The following is a 20,881-nucleotide window of genomic DNA, read 5'->3' on the forward strand; positions in this document are numbered from 1 at the left end:
GGCCTGAGGACTGGATTTTAGAAACACTGGCCTAGATTAAGGCTTACCTGTAGGTCCAAGAAATATCTCCTAAACCTACACGGTTTAGGAGATATTTGCCAAAACACAGGCACCGCTGTCAACGGCGATATGCCGCGAGTGGCGGCTCCCGTGTGCATGCGTGAGGGTGACGTCATCGCGGCTTCATCAAATGACAGCGGCGGAGCAGCGAGACCCACCGAGAAGATGGAGGCTCCGGACTACAGAGGACAGCGGTGACTTCGCTGGCTCCTGTGTCAGGTAAGTGACACATAATGGACTACTATGTGATGCGATGCGATGCATAGTACTCCATTATGCTTTACCTTTGCAGGGAATCAAAGAGGAAGTAAACTCATCAGGGGTTTACTTCCTCTTTAATTTGTGTGGTCGAAAGGAGGTCTCCTATATAAATGGGGGTCACATGCTTCTAAGGGGGGGGGGGCTGAGGCCCCCCCGAGCGTGGACAGAGGGCCCCGGGAGAGCAAGGAAAGTCAGGAGTCAGCATGTAACGCTGGGAGAGAACCGGACATCCCCACGCGGGGATGTGGCGGGCGAGTGAGGAGGAAGCAGGAGTAAAGCGGAAGAAGAAAACTGGGTGATCGACTTTCTGTAGAGTGAAACATGGACTGTTGATTGGGAGAGGACGGGTCAGTGGAAGCCCAGAGAAACGAGTGCAAAAGTGCTTGGAACTATACACCGCAAGTCCAGGGACCGCGGTATAAACCTTAAAACAGGACTTCCAATGACTGAGGATGTTGGCGTGAGGGTCATGGAAATAGGCGGTGATGGCCTGTGCCTCTAGGCCCAACACCCGAAGGAAATCTATCAGTTCCGGCGGAGGGAATAATTCGGAGTAATGCCTTTCTTGCCCAGCTTGGGGGTGCTGCACTAATGGAAACAATAGAATCAGGAAAGGATCGCTTTAGGGGGTGTCCAGTAACAAGGCTACGGCTATGGATCACACCCTCATATAGTGGGGTCTGGTGGAGCATCTCATATCTCTTAGTAAACCACCCCAGACTTATTCCACAAATAAAAAGTAAAAAAAAAAACGTAAACTTTGACTGTTGGTGTCATGTGTGTGTTATGGGAGCACGGAAGTGGAGTTGATTGGCAAAATGATAATGAACAACCCAGCAGCCCCCATGGCGGTACCGCTACACTCCTACACTCCTAACAGGCGGGGCTTAAGATCACAAGGCCACGATTGGCTGTCATGGCAGTCGCGTGATCCCAAAAGCTTTTCGGTTAGGCGTTGGTAACTGTGCTGGGAGCGTGCTCTCGGCACAGCTGTGTTGACCACAATTCACGGCAAATATGTTGCCTATTAGGGCCAAGGCTTGGGCGCCGGGAGGCTCCAAGGGGTTAAAAGAGGTGGGTTTCAGTAGCCTTTGAAGAGCAATCTGAATGCAGATCATACTTCAGAGGAAAGGTGGATTTAGACACACGTCCAAAACTACCCTAAACAAAATAAAAAAAAAAGCCAGTGTAAATCCTGTGATGGTCAGTGCTGTATTCCCTGCTGTGAACTTTTGAGGTCGGCCATACCCCGCTTCACTGCTGGTTTAGTGTGCCTGTTGGCCCTTGGGCCCTTGTGTGTACCCCCCCCCCCAGTCTTTTTATGTACCCATTGTGTGTACCTGTTTCCACCCGGGTCCTTGTGTGTACCCCCCCAGTCCTTTTATGTACCCATTGTGTGTACCTGTTTCCACCCGGGTCCTTGTGTGTATCCATTCCCCCCCCCCCCCCCGGGTTCTTGTGTGTATCCATCCCCCCTCTGAGTCCTTGTGTGTACCTGTTCCCTCCCCCCGGATCCTTGTGTGTACCTATCCCTATTGCACGTACCTGTCCCCCCTGGGTCCTTGTGTGTATCCATTCCCTTCCCGGGTCTTTCTGTGTACCTCCCCCCCCCCCCCCGGGTCCTTGTGTGTACTTGTCCCCCCCCGGGTCTTTGTGTGTACCTGTTCCCCCCCGGGTCCTTGCATGTACCTGTCCCAACCCCACCAGGTCCTTGTTTGTACCTGTCCCCACCCCACCGGGTCCTTGAGTGTACCTGTCCCCCCCCCACCGGGTCCTTGTGTGTACCTGTCCCCCCCCACCGGGTCCTTGTGCATGCACCTGTCCACGACCCCCCCCCCCCCCCCCTGGGTGTGACCATCACAGGATTGCACAGGCTAGGTTGCCTTTGTTGGGTTTAGGCTGACAAATACATATCTATCATCTTTCATTGACCCTGAAGAAGAGAAAACTCAAAACGCGTTGGTCATCTTTTGGTGAATATGGACACTTCATTCATGTTGAGGTTTAAATGTTGATCACTGAGATCTCTATATTAACAGGTTTATGTCCATGAGAGAATAATCGTATTGATACGTTCAGCCCATGTCTTTTATCTGATTTTAATGTCGAGATAGGAAAATCTATATTATATGGTTGTATTTTGAGTGGGTGCCTTGAAAGTCTCGTACACCTATCAGTTTATATAATCTCTGGGATACTGACATCAATTTCAGTCACACTTAAAAATGGTTGTAAACCCTCCATATACCCAGTGATGTGACTGACCTCAGATGACACACAGAAGAAAACCCTTCTACATAAGTTGTACCTGTTTATTTGCAGTCTTCTCTAATTCCATTTAAAGTCCGAAATTAAAGTCTGAAATTTATAAAGTTTGCCTGATTGTCAGAAAAAAGGGGGCGGAGAGCTGAAGTTACACTATACAGAGCTCAGAGAATAGATCTCTAAGAACTGATTGGAGCAAATGGACTTAGTCACTTTAATCCCTTTAATCACAGTACACAGTAGTAGAGCTGAGGCTGTCAATCACAGGCTGGAAGGCAGCTGAAGCTACCTCCCATGTCACCTTTTTATCTCTTGGTGTCAGGAAAACTTGTCAGAAGTGACTCGTGCAGAGAGCAGAGGAAGGAGGCAGCAGACAGCAATGACACTTAAGATTGACACACTATAGAGGGCGATGCTTTGCTCATATTTCATGTCTGAGGTTTACAGCCACCTTAAAGTATTCTATATCATCTATATTTCGATCTGCTGTTAGAAGTAAATCTATTACAGAAATAACATTTGTTCTGACTGCAGTGTTGGGACACTCACCTTTATATTACACAAAATGTGATTGTCATTAACTTGAAAGGAAATCTGAAAGACAGAATAACGATAAGAATTTTTACAGAGTTTGCAGATTCAGCAACCTGTTCACAGTTCTTCTAGGTGTGACGGACTGTGGTTTATATGGTCACAAAACAGACACCCCATAGCAAAGTACATATTCATTTTTTTTTTATATTTCTAAACATCTCCCTTCTATTCTATTAATAACCAGTAGATGGCAGAGAAGGTACACAAACAGAGTCTATATAAGGCCACACACCATGTGACTGGAAATTAAACTACTTCCAGCCATAAAGTCAGTGGTCATATCTCATGCTGTTTGTGTGATTCTTTGCAGGTATGTACTCTAAATTGTTCCTAATCTGTATTAACCTGTGATAGAAAGATTCCTAAACATCTTGAGCAGATGCAGAAAAAGTCTCAGCAGATTTTATGCTATAGTTTTGCTGTAATTAGAAGTTTAGAACAGCATGTGTCAGAAACAAGTGAAAAGTGCATAAGAACATGAAAATACTGCATTAGTCAGAACAAATGTCTATGATAAACACTAAAAATTTCTAAATAGGTATATTTAAACCTGATTTATTGAAAATGGCATAGATTTATAGAAGCACATGTTTTCTGTTATTTAATATAGAAAAAAACCTATTGTATGTAAAGCTTATGTATTGCATCATACAGACATGCAATGTGCACCATCTAGTGGTTAAAAAAGAGTACTACCATGAAAATATTTGTATTAAAGCAATGTATTGCCAGTATGATTATTGCACACTTAAAGTGTACCAGAGAGATAAAGATAATTATCTATAACACTGAATAACAGGGATATATATGTTATTAAAATATAGTAATGTTCATTGTTGTAACTACATTTTAAAATACTTTAGTTAAAATCTTTATTATATATATTGTTAATGGTTATAAACATGTGACTATAAAAATTTAAAAGATGTATTGTTATGTAAAAATTAAACTACTTCCAGCCATAAAGTCAGTGGTCATATCTCATGCTGTTTGTGTGATTCTTTGCAGTCCACGCCAAGCTGATCACCTTATCTCATCGCGTCTACAATCATCGGCTCTCTTAATTCACATTTTGAGGCCGGTAACATAGGCCTTAGGCTGGCCATACATTATACAATTTTCTTCTATAGATTTCCTTTAGATTTACCAAAACCATATAATATGAGGTTAAATCTGAACACTTTCAGTTTGTGTGCAATCAGGCAGGCCCTTGTACCACACAGTTGAAGGTAAATCTAAAGGAAATTGAATAAGAAAATTGTATGGTGTATGGCCAGCCTTAGGCCGCGTACACACGGGCGGACTGTCTGACGGACTTGGTCCGCTGAAATGTGTTTCAGCGGACAGTCCGCTCGTGTGTGGGCTTCAGCGGACTTTTTCAGCGGACAGTCTGGCGGACTAAGTCTTTCGGAATTTCCGTAATATTGTCCGTCCAACTTTGGTTTCAGCGGACAGTCCGCTCGTGTGTAGGCAAGTTGGACGGACTAAGCAGGGCGCATGCTCAGAAAGGATTTACACGGCAGAAGGTTGCATTGCAGTGTATTGGACGTCGTATTTCTAGTCCCGTCGTACGTGCTGTACACGTCATCGCACAAGCTTTCAGCGGACTGTCTGTTCATCGTGTGTGGTCAAGTCCGTTCATTCAAAAGTAGGACGGACTGTCTGTCGGATTGTCTGACGGACTTAGTTGGACGGACAATCCTCTCGTGTGTACGCGGCCTTAGTCAAAATATTCTGTGCTCTGCAACCTCCCTCTCTTGCACCAAATGTGTGCAATCAAGGCTAAAGCTGGCGCAGACAGAAGACAGGGACTGAGTCTAGGAACATACTGGCTTATACAAATCTATTCATAAAATGGACAACTTAATCTGGTAGTGGCAAAACAATAGAGCAAGAGGCACTAATAGGGAGGGGACCCCAAATACCCTCCCAGCAGCCAGCATCAGGTGGAAACGTATTACTGGGATCTTCTGGCTGCTGGGAGACACCCGCCGATGGACACCTGATCTACAACCCTCGGCTCTGGGAAGCAGAGTGCCACCAGCAGGTGATCCAGGTGCTGACAACTGCTCTCCACTTTTTCCGTCGGATTTTCCAATGCACAAAGATTGAGAGCTGGATCTAAAATTTTCCGACAACAAAATCCGAAACGTTTTAATTCCGATCGCGTGTTAGACAATTCCGATGGACAAAGAGACGAAAGGTATTGGCTACTGGCCCGTTTATACTCCCAGCATACGTGTTTGATGTCCCCTCGTTCCTGTGCGACCGTGTGTATGCAAGACAAGTTTGGCCCAAAATCCGTCTGAAAAAATCCGACGGATTTTGTGGTCGGAATGTCCGTCCGTGTGTGTGGGGCATAAGATTTACTTTGAGTTGACCTTTTATTTCATTAGAACTTTAACGAATTACCGAATCATGTCGAATTCATTTGTTATATCCACTATAATTGTTTTCGTATTGGTTGAAATTCGTTATTTTTTATTAAGATGCAAAATTCGAATGAATTTTGATTCCTTACTAAACAAATTGCACAAGCCTAATGAGCAGCACTCTCTACCACCAAGTGATCAATAGTGGCTTCCAGGTATTCAGGATGCAATACAGCTGCCTCCTGCATGCCCTTTAATTTCCAGCTGAAGGGGGATTTTTTATCAGATCATGAGGTGGCAAACATGAGCCAAGTTTGCTGCACAGCCCCACCTATGTCAGGACCTGGATCACCTGCTGGTGGCACTGTGGTTCCCTGGGCGGAAGGTTGTAATTCCAGTGTCCACCAGTGGGCGTCTCTCAGCAGCCAGCAGTCCACAGTAATCAGTTTCCACCTGATGGTGGCTTCTGGGAGGGTATCGAGGTTCTAACCTATTGGCCCCCCTCGCTACAGTGTTTTGCTGCTGCCAGACTCCATTGCTATAGATTTGAACTTGCTCCTGCCCTGTATCTGGTACTCTGCTGTCACCTAAATTGTCTGCTGGTGGCACTGTGGTTCCCTGGATGGAGGGTTGTTATTCCAGTGTCCACCAGTGGGTGTCTCTCAGCAGCCAGCAGACCCCAGTAATACGTTTCCACCTGATGCTGGTTGTTGGAAGGGTATTTAGGCCCTTCCCTAGAAGGCTATCTCACTCCAGTGTTTTGCTGCTGCCAGACTCTGTTGCTATCAGGGGCGGATCCAGAGTCTAGTCTCGGGAGGGGCACTGCCAGAAAATAAGGTGTTGCTTACGGAACTAAATTGTAATGTATAATACCGTGTAATCAGGATCAGGCGTGCATACACTGGGGGGGATCAGGAGGACATACACTGGGGGGCAATCAGGAGGGCATACACTGAGGAGGGGGATCAGGAGGGCATACACTGGGGAGGGGATCAGGAAGGCATACACTGGGGAGGGGGATTAAGGGGGCATACACTGGGGAGGGGGATTAGGGGGGCATACACTGGGGCAGGGGCGGATCCAGAGTCTAGTTTCGGGAGAGGCACTGCCAGAAATTTTTTTTTTTTTGCGGGGAATTTATCGGGAAAATGGCTGGCGTTGTCGCTTCAATCATCACGGCACCATGGTTGTTATGGTGTCAGGATGATTGAAGTGCATTATTTATATTATTACATTGTTATATAAAATTAAATGGTTTAACTTACCATAATCCACAATCAGTGGGAGCCCTGAGGGTGTCACTTGCCACCGTCGCCTCCCACCAGATGTGGCTTGTCACTTGCGACGTCGCCTGCCACACCTTGCGGATTGTCACTTGCTACATCACCTGCCACACCTTGCGGATTGTCACTTGCCAGTCACCTGCAACACCTTGCGGATTGTCACTTGCCACGTCCCCTGCCAAACCTTGCGGATTGTCACTTGCCAGGTCACCTTTCCCACTGGGGAGGCAGTAAATGCCTGCAAACTGCCTCAGTGGTGCAAATCGGCACACATTTGCACTTGAATGGTGCTTACACCCTTCTATATAGCAGCTCAGAGACAGAGTTCAGTCACAGCCCCCATTTTTCCCCCACCAAGCCCTGACAGCACGCCCACTCTCCTCTTTCCTTTAGTCTCTCTCTCTGTGCCGCTGATCGGATGATGAGAGAGAGACTTGGGCAGCGCTACAGCCTGCAAATGACTGTGACAATCATGTCGGTGTGATATTTTCGGGGGGGGGGGGGCAATTGCCCCCCCTGGATCCGCCCCTGGTTGCTATAGATCTGATCTTGCTATCCTGTACCCTGCTGTCCCTTTCTTGCTCCCCTTGTATCTGAGTTTTGGCTTCCCCTTCCCATCTTCTCCCTGCACCAGCTTACCCTGCCTTTTTCGGGGTCCCCATTTTGTATAGTTGTTAGGCATTCTGTTTGTTAATTATTAGTTAGGTATTCTGTCACTGGGTTTTTGGTTCACTTTTATGTTTATGTGTGCTGGTGTTTGGATGGATTTTGTTTCACTGTAAATAAATCTCACTTAAAGCGTACACCCAGTCTGGTCCCGGTTTCCTGAGCGTAGCCACACAGATCCGGCCATCCCTGCTGCTGATTCCAGACAACTTACTTGAATGGGTCAGATTTGGGCAGCAGTGTCTTCCAGATGCAACAGGTGGTATCTGGACTGGCTACATAGATCAGGTCAGCCTGCCGGAGCGGGAAGTAAGGTTATTCATTCACCCTTAGAGTCTAGACCCAACCAGAGCCAGAACAAGGGGTGGGCAGGAGAGGCGGCTGCCCTGGGCATTGTGGTATCATGTGAGATGGAGGTGCACCACAACAAGATTGGGGGGAGATGATTTACGTTGGTTGGGGGGGGTGTGAGAGGGGATAAGGATTGTTCTAGAAGGGGAAATTTGGGGAGGTGTGCTAAGAATGGTGATTTGAGGGGATTTCTGTTGGGAAGAGGAATGGAGGAAGGATATATGTGCTAGGAGGAGGGAATTTTTTTTTTTTGGGGGGGGTCTGTGCTAGAAAAGGTAATATGGTGGGTGGGAGGGAGTTTGTGCTAGGAGTGGATTTTTTTTTTTTGGGGGGGGGGGGGGCTTTGTGCTATCAGGGATGATAGGGGAAGACTTGTGCTAGGATGGGGGATTGGGGAGAATTTGTGCTGGGAGGGGGATTTTGAGTGGGGGGGGGGAGGATTTGTGCTCACAGGGCAAATTTGAGGGGTAGAGTATTTGTACTAGGAGGTGGGATTTTTTTCGAGGGGGGGTGCTGATTTGTGCGGGGGGCATATAGGGAATGAGAGGATTTGAGCTGGGGGGGGGTTGGAGGGACCAAGATTCATGCTGAGAAGGGGATTTCAGCAGGGGGTGGATTTGTATGGTTGGGGGGGGGGATTTATGCTTGGGGGGGGGGGTAAGCATACAGATTGGTGCTCAATTGTTTTGGGGGGAGGGGATTTTTGCTGACACATAATGCTCATATCTTGGGGGGGGGGGGGGGGCGCAATTTGGAATGGTCCCGACACTGAACCCACATGTCAGGTAACCCTTGTAATGTATAAGCATGTGTTAGGTCCAGGTAGAGGGAGACGTCTTGGTGCCACCCAAAAGAGGACACGAGGACACGAATCTCCCATTCAGTTGAGGGGCTGGAAGGGACTCTAGCATTGGGACTTTAGCATGTCAGTGAGTATCACAATGCTCTCCCTCTGGTCAACAGGGCTGTATCCTCAATCTCCTTCCTCTGTCTTAAAGGTGGAACATCAGAGGTCTGTTTAGATCCCTGATATCTCACCAAAGCCCCCTAACGGGGCTCCTAAAAAATATTATATAAAAAAAAATGGTAAAAAAAAAAATAATAAAACATAAAATTACAAAAATAAAAAAAAACTACTGACACCACTGGCAGAACTGCCAGGGTTGCAAAGGTCACACTTGTGACCGGGCCCTAGCATTCTGCCACCATGGAGGGGGGGGGCCCAAGATGGCAGGAAGGGGGCCTGCTACAGAGCATGTGAATGGGACCCACTGCGGTACCATAACTGGTTCCCGACCAGCGCACGCCAATGTACGTCGGCAGAATGGCACGGGCAGACAAATGGGCGTACCTGTACGTCCCTTTAAATTTGCCCCCATGCCATCTCGAGCGCGCCACCGCCGGCACGCTCGCGTGCTGGTTGGGACCCCCGTGAGTCCGGTCGCAGGTCCCGCGGACTCGATCGCCGCGGGCATACCCGCGATCGTCTCATGGGGCGGCTGAACGAGAAAATGCCGTTGTAAATAGCATCTCCCCGTTCTGCCTAGCAACTAGTGACACTGATCTCTGCTCCATGTGATTGGAGCAGAGATCAGTGTTCACTAAATGAAAGCCCAGCCCCCAAAAGTTAGTAACACACCCCTAGGAACACTTAACCCCTACACTGCCACCCACTGGTTAACCCCTTCACTGCCAGTGTCATTTACACCGGAATCACGGCATTTATATAGCAGTGATTGCTGTATAAATGACAATGGTCCCAAAAATGTGTCAAAAATGTCCGATGTGTCCACCATAATGTCGCAGTCACAATAAAAATCGCTGATCGTCGCCATTACTAGTAAAAAAATAAAAAATTAATAAAAATGCTATAAAACCATCCCCTTATTTTGTAAACGCTATAACTTTTGCGCAAACCAATCAATAATCACTTATTGCGATTTTTTTTTTTTACCAAAAATATGTAGAAGAATACGCATCGGCCTAAACTGAGGGAAAAAAATGTTTTTTTATATATTTTTGGGGGATATTTATTATAACAAAAAGTTTAAAATTTGTTTATAGAGCAAAAAATAAAAACCGCAGAGGTGATCAAATACCACCAAAAGAAAGCTCTATTTGTGGGAAAAAAAAGACGTCAATTTTGTTTGGGAGCCACGTCGCACGACCGCGCAATTGTCAGTTAAAGCGACGCAGTGCCGAATCGCAAAAAGTGGTCTGGTCTTTGACCAGCAAAATGGTCCGGGTGCTGAAGTGGATAATAAAAGGCCCCACAATTAGAATAAATGGCACCAGGATCAGTGGGAAGGGCCTAAAGGGTAGAGTCAGGGCCCTACATGATTTCTTGCACTGGGGACTTGAAGGTTCTAGTTAAGCCTCTGCCTGGGGTGGAGGGTTATATGCTTTTACTGGTGGTAGCCTGGTTGGCTCTGGAGTGGATGGTGATAGTGGAAGAGAAGTCCTCCCCCATCTAACGGTAAGAGAAAACCTCCCCATATATTGTGCGTCAGTTGGCCTGGGCCCCCGTGTCTCAGGGGTTTCGGTTGGTCAGTTGGGTTTCTGAAGCTTCTACCTGGACCACAGAAAACATAGGCCTATATGAGAGCACTCCAGGCATGAAGGGGATAATGTGTGCAGTGACCATAAGAATGAGGTGGAGAGGCCCAGGACCGGCCCCGTGCACGTGAACAGTATGTGGGTTTGGCCTGAACACGAGTGGGATTCGCTGATGACCCTCTATGTAGGTGGGACCCAGCTGTGTGTGTCAACCACATGGACATAAGCTGAGTATCCTGCCTTATAAGTGTATGGGGGGGGGGGGGGCACTGCATGGGTAGATGTTGACTTATTCCTAGAGTTCAGGTTTACCTCTACGCTATGTAGTAGTACACCTGAAAACTCTTTATGAGGAATTTCTATTTTTCCACCATCACACCTTCTTCCCACATCTGTATCAGCGTCACTTATTGAAGACTGGGCTGGGCCACGAACTGTTAGCTTAGGCTGGCCATACATTATACAACTTTCTTGTACAATTTTCCTTTAGATTTCCCTAAACCATACAATTTAAGGTGAAATCTAAACCCTTTCAATGTGTATGCAATCAAGCAGGCCCTTGCACTACATAGTTGAAGGTAAAACTAATGGAAATCAAACCGGAAAGGTGTATAATGGATGGCCAGCCTTACTTCTCGGCTCTGTGAGCTTCCTCCTCCTTCATCCAGGCCGACATGGACTTCTTCACCGAGTGGATTCTTTCGTGGTCGGTATGACGTCAGTTCAATCTGTGCATCCGCGTTGCTGGCGATAACTCCAGTGGAGCTGAAAAGAGGTTCCTGCAATGATAAAATATAATCAGAAATTCGTAGACGCCTGTGACGTGGCGGTTGCATCGGTCTTGGTTTTTCACTGTAATAAAAAAAAATGGTAAACTAATATATGCATGGAAGATGTAAGAGCACACTGTCAGCAAATACCTTTACGTGTTTGAACTCATAGCTTAGATCACTCACACTCCCCCCATACACACACATTCTCTACCTTATGCCGCGTACACACGAGCGGACTGTATGGCGTACTTAGTCCGTCAAAACACATTTCAGTGGACAGTCCGCTCGTGTGTGGGCTTCAGCGGACTTTTTCAGCGCGCAGTCCGGCGTACTAAGTATTTCGGTTTTTTCGAAATTCTGTCCGTCGTACTTTGGTTTCAGCGGACAGTACGCTCGTCAGTATGCTAGTTCGACGGACTAAGAATGGCGCATGCTCAGAAAGGATTTACACGGCGGAAGGGTGCTTTGCTGTGTCTTGGACTTCCTATTTTTAGTCCCGTCGTACGCGCTGTACACGTCATCGCGCAAGCTTTCGACGGACTGTTTGTGCATCCGTGTGTGGTCAAGTCCGTTCAGTGGAAAGTACGACGGACTGTCCGTCGGATTGTATGACGAACTAAGTACGCCATACAGTCCGCTCGTGTGTACGCGGCATTACTCCATACAACACACAATGCAAAACCTGGTGACTCAGCAGCTCATCATCAGGCCTAGGTATTGGCAGATGCATGGCAAGGGTTGTCCTTCTGGAAATACGGACAAAAATCTTCAAAACGGCTTTGGGAGGACTCTGAGAAATGCTGCTGTACCTGACAATACCAGACCTGACCATAGTGTACCATACCAGTCCTAACCATACTGTACCATACCATACCATACCAGACCTGACCATAGTTTTCCATACCATACCTGACCATATTGTACCATACCATACCTGACCATGCGTACCATACCAGACCTAACTATATTTTACCTTACCTGACCATACCAGACCTGACTATACTGTACCACACCATATCCGACCATACCATACCAGACCTGACCATATTGTACCATACCATACCATACCAGTCCTGACCATACTGTACCATACCATACCAGACCTGATCATATTGTCCCATACCATACCTGACCATATCGTACCATACCAGACCTGACTATATTGTTCCATACCATACCTGACTGTACCGTACCATACCATACCAGTCCTGACCATACTGTACCATACCATACCAGTCCTGACCATACTGTACCATACCATACTAGACCTGACCATAGTGTACCATACCCTACCTGACCATATTTTGCCATACCATATCTGACCATGCGTATCATAGTATACCAGACCTGACCGTCCGTACCAGACCTGAACTTACCGTACCATACCAGACCTGAACTTACTATACCATACCCAAACTGACCGTATTGGACCATACCATGCGTACCATACCAGTTCTGGCCATATGGTACCATATCATACCAGACCTGACCATATTGTACCATACCATACCTGACTGTACCATACTATACCAGACCTGACCATACTGTACAATACCATACCAGACCTGACCATAGTGTGCCATACTATACTGGACCTGACCATACCATTCTATACCAGACCTGACCATATTGTACCATACCATACCATAACTGACTCTACTATACCATACCTGGTGATCGTTCATTACACAGGCAGAACGGCAATCTACCTATGTAAACAAGGCAGATTGCTGTTCTGTCAGTAGGGAAGGCATGGAGCCTATGTCTCTGCAAAGCAGGAACATATATCCATGCCTTCCCTTAGTAAAAGCATCTCCCGCACAGTACACAAGCACCGGCTAGGCACAAAGTTAACCCTTTGATCGCCCCTGATGTTTAACCCCTTCCCAGCCAGTGTCATTAGTACAGTGACTGCATATTTTAAGCACTGATCACTATATTAGTGTCACTGGTCCCCAAAAAATGTCAAAAGTGTCAGTTAGTGCCCGACTGCCTGCCGCAATATCGCAGGCCTGCTATAAGTCGCTGATCTCTGCCATTACTAGTAAAAAAAAACACGTAGGCGCTATAACTTTTGCGCAAACCAATCAATATACGCTTATTAGGATTGTACCAAAAATATATAGCAGAGTACATACCGGCCTAAATTGATAAAGACATTTGATTTTTTCAATTTTTTTTATTGGATAGGCTATGTAGCAGAATGTAAGGCTCCATTTACACGTGAGTGATCCGAATCGTGGGCGGAATCGCTGTGATTCTGCCCGCGATTCGAATTCACTGCAAATTGCGGGACTATTGTGAGATGCTGTTACTTCTCAATGGCACCTCATTGGAGCGATTATTCCGCAATTGTAGGCCGACAAATAGAGCTGAAATAGCGCAAACAAAATCACGTTCTCCCCACCTGGCTTTGGTAGATTTTGTTCTTCGGATTCTCGGCCGCTCTCTTCTCTTCTTCTTTCCTGGCGGCCTCGGGAAGACGGAAATGTTCATACAGTCGGTTTGTCCATTGGCCGAGGGAGCGGATGTGCACCCAGAGTGTGTCTGCAGGGAGAAGGATTTCATCAGAGCCCCCAGGAGACCTGGACCTGGATTTCGGTGGTAGTTTTTAGCACTTGTGGGGTACGGAGTTGGGGTATTTTCTTACCTGCCTGCTCTGGGGCACTGCTGATAGTAAAGGGGTGCCATTCATACTTGGCAATGGCGGGTATGTTCAGGTATATGAAGTCGCCAGGCTTGTATTGGAAGGACGGCGGTCTCTTAATGACAAGATGTGTCACCTTCATTTAGAGGGGTGAGAAATAAAAAAATCACATAAAAAATACAAAATTAATTTAAAGGAGAACTAAAGCCAAAATTTTTATTTTTTTTTATTTTGGATAGCGTAAGGGAGAGATACAACCAGGGCCGGGACAAGGGGTGGGCAAGAGAGGCAGCTGCCCTGAGCACTGTGGTATCATGTAAAGTGGGGGGAGGGGGTGCCACAAGGGGATTTTGGGGGGGGGGTTGAGTTTGAAGGGGGAATTTGGGGGGCGGAAGGGGGTAAGTATTAGAGCAATGGTTTAGGGGGATTTGTGCTGGGAGGGGGGGATGGGAGGGAAGAGGAGTCATGCTATAAGGGGAAATTTGTGCTGGGAGGGGGATTTGAAGTGGGGGAGGGTGGGGGGGAAGATTAGTATTAAGGAGGGAAAGTTTAGGGGTAGAGGATTTGTGCTAAGTGGAGTGAAACTTTATTATGGGGGGGGGGGGCAAAGATTTGTACTGAGAAGGGGGAATTCAACAGGGGGCAGGTTTTTACTGGGAGGAGCGGGAATTTCATCCATATCTTTATGTACCTTGCTTTGTGCACTGGTCCAAATCATTTTATGGAGGGGGGGATTATGGTGTGGGGGTGGTTTTTCAGGAGTTGGGCTTGGCCCCTTAGTTCCAGTTAAGAGAACGCTTAAGGCGTCAGCATACCAAGACATTTTGGACAATTTCATGCTCCCAACTTTGTGGGAACAGTTTGGGGATGGCCCCTTCCTGTTCCAACATGACTGCGCACCAGTGCACAAAGCAAGGTCCATAAAGACATGGATGAGCGAGTTTGGGGTGGAGGAACTTGACTGGCCTGTACAGAGTCCTACTCCTAAACTCAACCCAATAGAACACTTTTGGGATGAATTAGAGTGGAGACTGTGAGCCAGGCCTTCTCGTCCAACATCACTGCCTGACCTCACAAATGAGCTTCTGGAAGAATGGTCAGACATTCCCTTAGACACATCTCCTAAACTTTGTGGACGGCCTTCCCAGAAGAGTTGAAGCCGTTATAGCTGCAAAGGGCGGAGCCAACTCAGTGTTGAACCCTACGAACTAAGACTGGGGGGCCATTAAAGTCCATGTGTGTGTAAAGGCGTGCGTCCCAATACGTTTGGTAATATAGTGTATATATTTTATACGAGTATATGCCTGGAGTCCAGCTTTAAATGGTGGAACATCCAATTATTGAAGGCATTAAATGGAAGCCCCTTCTCTCAAGAATAAACCACTGCTTTCCAAATCAACCTGCTTTCATTATACAAAGGATGGTGACTACAGAGGGCAATGATGGTGGACCCCCCTCTGCTGGACCCTACCTACTACTGAAAATGAAAAATAAAATTGTTTTAAAATCAATCAATCAATATGTCATCATCGTGAGCTTTTCACACTGAAAACATGAATAAGCAAAAGTTGCAATCATTTATATATTGATACCCAAAACTCTACTCTTCCCGTAACAATTTAGATCACCCAACCCTCTCCCACCATTCAAGACTCCCTAATGATCCCTTAATGGCATGTGGGGCCTCATTGACCAAAAGGGAGACTCACGAGACCAAAATGGCAGAGCCTAGCTTGACTTTTCTAACTAAACTCCAGATTTGCATATACATCAATCAGCCACAACATTGTGACCGCCCACCATAACATGACCACCCACCTAACATAGAGTAAGTCCCCCTTTTCCTCCAAAACAGCCCTGATACATTGAGGCCTGGACTCCAGTAGACCTCTGAAGGTATGCTGTGGTATCTGGCACCAAGCTATACTCAATTGGATTGAGATCTGGAGAATTTGGAGGCCAAGCCAACACCTTGTGCTAGTTATTGTGTTCCTCAAATCATTCTTGAATTCATCAGACCAGGCCACCTTCTTCCATTGCTCTGTGGTCCAGTTCTGATGCTCACGTATTCAGTGTAAGCGCTTTTGGCTGTGGACACGGGTCATCATGGGCACCCTGACCGGTCTGTGACTACACAGCCCCATACGCAACAAACTGCGATCCTCTGTGTGTTCTGACACCTTTCTATCAGAACCAGCATTCACTTTTACAGCAATCAGAGCTACAGTAGCTCTGCAATTGGATTAAATTACATGGACCAGCCTTCCCTCCCCACCTCCATCAATGACCCTTCCCTCCCCACCTCCATCAATGAGCCTTCCCTCCCCACCTCCATCAAAGAACCTTCCCTCCCCCACCTCCATCAATGAACCTTCCCTCCCCCACCCCCATCAATGAACCTTCCCTCCCCCACCGCCATCAATGAACCTTCCCTCCCCCACCTCCATCAATGAACCTTCCCTCCCCCACCGCCATCAATGAACCTTCCCTCCCCCACCGCCATCAATGAACCTTCCCTCCCCCACCTCCATCAATGAACCTTCCCTCCCCCACCTCCATCAATGAACCTTCCCTCCCCCACCTCCATCAATGAGCCTTCCCTCCCCACCTCCATCAATGAGCCTTCCCTCCCCCACCTCCATCAATGAACCTTCCCTCCCCCACCTCTGTTAACAAGCCTTTCCTCCCCACCTCCATCAATGAGCATTCACTTCCCCCCTCCATTAATGAGCCTTGTCTCCTCACCTCCATCAAAGAACCTTCCCGCCCCCACCTCCATCAATGAACCTTCCCTACCCCACCTCCATCAATGAACCTTCCCTACCCCACCTCCATCAATGAGCCTTCCCTCCCCCACCTCCATCAATGAACCTTCCCTCCCCCACCTCCATCAATGAACCTTCCCTCCCCCACCTCCATTAATGAGCCTTCACTCCCCACCTCTATTAACGAGCCTTTACTCCCAACCTCCATCAATGAGCCTTCCCTCCCCCACCCCCATCAATGAACCTTCCCTCCCCCACCTCCATTAATGAGCCTTCCCTCCCCACCTCTATTAACGAGCCTTTCCTCCCCACCTCCATCAATGAGCCTCCCGTCTCACCTTCATCAATGAGCCTTCTCTCCTCCACCTCCATCAATGAGCCTTCCCTCTCCACCTCCATCAATGAGCCTTCCCTCTCCACCTCCATCAATGAGCCTTCCCTCCTCCACCTCCATCAATGAGCCTTACCTCCCCCACCTCCATCAATGAGCCTTCCCTCCTCCACCTCCATCAATGAGCCTTCCCTCCCCCACCTCCATCAATGAGCCTTCCCTCCCCCACCTCCATCAATGAGCCTTCCCTCCCCACCTCCATCAATGAGCCTTCCCTCCTCCACCTCCATCAATGAGCCTTCCCTCTCCACCTCCATCAATGAGCCTTCCCTCCTCCACCTCCATCAATGAGCCTTCCCTCCTCCACCTCCATCAATGAGCCTTACCTCCCCCATCTCCATCAATGAGCCTTCCCTCCTCCACCTCCATCAATGAGCCTTCCCTCCCCCACCTCCATCAATGAGCCTTCCCTCCCCACCTCTATTAACGAGCCTTTCCTCCCCACCTCCATCAATGAGTCTCCCGTCTCACCTCCATCAATGAGCCTTCTCCCCTCCACCTCCATCAATGAGCCTTCCCTCTCCACCTCCATCAATGAGCCTTCCCTCTCCACCTATATCAATGAGCCTTCCCTCCTCCACCTCCATCAATGAGCCTTCCCTCCTCCACCTCCATCAATGAGCCTTCCCTCCTCCACCTCCATCAATGAGCCTTCCCTCCCCCACCTCCATCAATGAGCCTTCCCTCCTCCACCTCCATCAATGAGCCTTCCCTACCCCACCTCCATCAATGAGCCTTCCCTCCCCACCTCCATTAATGAGCCTTCCCTCCTCCACCTCCATCAATGAGCCTTCCCTCCTCCACCTCCATCAATCAGCCTTCCCTCCCCACCTCCATCAATGAGCCTTCCCTCCTCCACCTCCATTAATGAGCCTTCCCTCCTCCACCTCCATCAATGAGCCTCCCGTCTCACCTCCATCAATGAGCCTTCCCTCCTCCACCTCCATCAATGAACCTTCCCTCCCCCACCTCCATCAATGAACCTTCCCTTCCCCCACCTCCATCAATGAACCTTCCCTCCCCCACCTCCATCAATGAACCTTCCCTCCCCCACCTCCACCAATGAGCCTTCCCTCCCCACCTCCATCAATGAGCCTTCCCTCCCCCACCTCCATCAATGAACCTTCCCTCCCCCACCTCCATTAATGAGCCTTCCCTCCCCACCTCTGTTAACAAGCCTTTCCTCCCCACCTCCATCAATGAGCATTCCCTTCCCCCCTCCATTAATGAGCCTTGTCTCCTCACCTCCATCAAAGAACCTTCCCGCCCCCACCTCCATCAATGAACCTTCCCTACCCCACCTCCATCAATGAGCCTTCCCTCCCCCACCTCCATCAATGAACCTTCCCTCCCCCACCTCCATCAATGAACCTTCCCTCCCCCACCTCCATTAATGAGCCTTCACTCCCCACCTCTATTAACGAGCCTTTACTCCCCACCTCCATCAATGAGCCTTCCCTCCCCCACCTCCATCAATGAACCTTCCCTCCCCCACCTCCATTAATGAGCCTTCCCTCCCCACCTCTATTAACGAGCCTTTCCTCCCCACCTCCATCAATGAGCCTCCCGTCTCACCTCCATCAATGAGCCTTCTCTCCTCCACCTCCATCAATGAGCCTTCCCTCTCCACCTCCATCAATGAGCCTTCCCTCTCCACCTCCATCAATGAGCCTTCCCTCCTCCACCTCCATCAATGAGCCTTACCTCCCCCACCTCCATCAATGAGCCTTCCCTCCTCCACCTCCATCAATGAGCCTTCCCTCCCCCACCTCCATCAATGAGCCTTCCCTCCCCCACCTCCATCAATGAGCCTTCCCTCCCCCACCTCCATCAATGAGCCTTCCCTCCCCACCTCCATCAATGAGCCTTCCCTCCTCCACCTCCATCAATGAGCCTTCCCTCTCCACCTCCATCAATGAGCCTTCCCTCTCCACCTCCATCAATGAGCCTTCCCTCCTCCACCTCCATCAATGAGCCTTACCTCCCCCACCTCCATCAATGAGCCTTCCCTCCTCCACCTCCATCAATGAGCCTTCCCTCCCCACCTCTATTAACGAGCCTTTCCTCCCCACCTCCATCAATGAGCCTCCCGTCTCACCTCCATCAATGAGCCTTCTCTCCCCCACCTCCATCAATGAGCCTTCCCTCTCCACCTCCATCAATGAGCCTTCCCTCTCCACTTCCATCAATGAGCCTTCCCTCCTCCACCTCCATCAATGAGCCTTCCCTCCTCCACCTCCATCAATGAGCCTTCCCTCCTCCACCTCCATCAATGAGCCTTCCCTCCCCCACCTCCATCAATGAGCCTTCCCTCCCCACCTCCATTAATGAGCCTTCCCTCCTCCACCTCCATCAATGAGCCTTCCCTCCTCCACCTCCATCAATGAGCCTTCCCTCCCCACCTCCATCAATGAGCCTTCCCTCCTCCACCTCCATTAATGAGCCTTCCCTCCTCCACCTCCATCAATGAGCCTCCCGTCTCACCTCCATCAATGAGCCTTCCTCCACACCTCCATGTCCCTCCGCCCACCTCTATAAATGAGCTTTCCCCCCACTCCACCTCCATCACTGAGCCTTGGCCACCCATCACCTTGTCACCAGTTCTCCTTCCTTGGATCACTTTTGGTCGATCCTGACCACTGCAAACCGGGAACATCCCACAAGAGCTGCAGTTTTGGAGTTGCTCTGACCCAGTCATCTAGACATTACGACTTGGCGCCTAACATCCCCCCACACACTCTTTTCAGGTTCCAATGTCAGAAGATAATCAATGTTATTCACTTTACCTGTCAGTGGTTATAATGTTATGGTTGAGCAGTGAAAATTCAGCTGCCTATATCTCTCTATCGGCCATTTGAAAGGCACAAAGGACAACTTCCTCTTTGGCATTTGTATTCTTAGTTTGAATTGGAACATTTACTAGGACAGAATTTCCGAAAGAATAACACATCTATAATGAAAGCACCTTGGAGGGTAGGAGGTTCACCTCTACGATGTACAATCCACCTATACGGGATGCAGCCACTCCGAAGAGCTTCTCCAGCACAAACAGGAGTCCCGGCACCAAAAACCACTTCCAGAATTTGGGGGTGTGAAGATATAACAGAACCCAGGACCAGATATAGGACAGATGTGTCCAGTAAAATACCTGTGGAAGGAAGAATACTCTTTATTACAGTCTTATGCATAGTCATTGTAAAGCATCATGGTCTTCCTAAGCTATTTCATCATAATACCAAGCCTTGGTTTAAAGTGGACCTTCACAAACAAACAACAAATGCCGCATCTAAACAAATGGAACGGAACAAATTAATTGATTAATAATTATAATAATAATAATAATAATAATAAAGAGTTTTTATTATTATTGTTATTTATTTTTATTATTAATTCATTACGTTCCATTCATTTTGATACGTCATTCGTTATTTCCGAAAATTTGTAACTTTGGAAAAATTTGTATTCGTTAGGTTGACAGCAAAATTTAAAGGAAATTCCAATACCTATAATTTAATAGTTCGTAATAGTTAAGTTATTATTAGTTAGTTATTTTGAATTTCCGAATTATTGGATTTTCAAATTTCAAATTGCCAAACTTCTGAATATTCGGATTTTAAATTTCAAATTTAGAATTTCCGAATTATCGGATTTTCTGATTTTTGAATTTTCAAATTGACAAATTTTAAGATTTTTGGATCTTCTAATTACAAATTTTTTCAAAAATTCGGAAATTCTAATATTCAAATTTCCTGATTTTCAAATATCCGAATTTTCAGATTTTTGAATTTCTGAATTTCCGAAATTCCGAATTTTAGAATATTAGAATTTACGAAAAATGTATTAAATGGGTTTTCGTTAATTCGGATATCTCCAAATTTTTGACTTGACAAATTTCCA

At 47.6% G+C, this 20,881-nt stretch overlaps 2 protein-coding genes across 2 annotated transcripts in view; both read right to left on the reverse strand.

Annotated features, from left to right (window-relative positions):
- PAQR5 (progestin and adipoQ receptor family member 5) overlaps nucleotides 1-20,881 on the reverse strand; it is a 617,270-nt gene that overhangs the window by 309,594 nt on the left and 286,795 nt on the right. The window lies entirely within an intron of this gene.
- NOX5 (NADPH oxidase 5) overlaps nucleotides 3,136-20,881 on the reverse strand; it is a gene marked incomplete at its 3' end in the record, with an annotated part of 75,930 nt that continues 58,184 nt past the window's right edge. Inside the window, 5 exon segments of the mRNA XM_077474165.1 lie at nucleotides 3,136-3,180; nucleotides 11,041-11,187; nucleotides 13,589-13,728; nucleotides 13,832-13,964; nucleotides 19,950-20,132. Of these exon segments, the coding sequence (XP_077330291.1) occupies nucleotides 3,136-3,180; nucleotides 11,041-11,187; nucleotides 13,589-13,728; nucleotides 13,832-13,964; nucleotides 19,950-20,132 (648 nt within the window).

The sequence above is a fragment of the Lithobates pipiens genome, unplaced genomic scaffold, assembly GCF_037356315.1.
Source record: "Lithobates pipiens isolate NorthernLeopardFrog02 unplaced genomic scaffold, aLitPip1_a1.2 Scaffold_8, whole genome shotgun sequence".
Taxonomy (NCBI): Eukaryota; Metazoa; Chordata; class Amphibia; order Anura; family Ranidae; genus Lithobates; species Lithobates pipiens.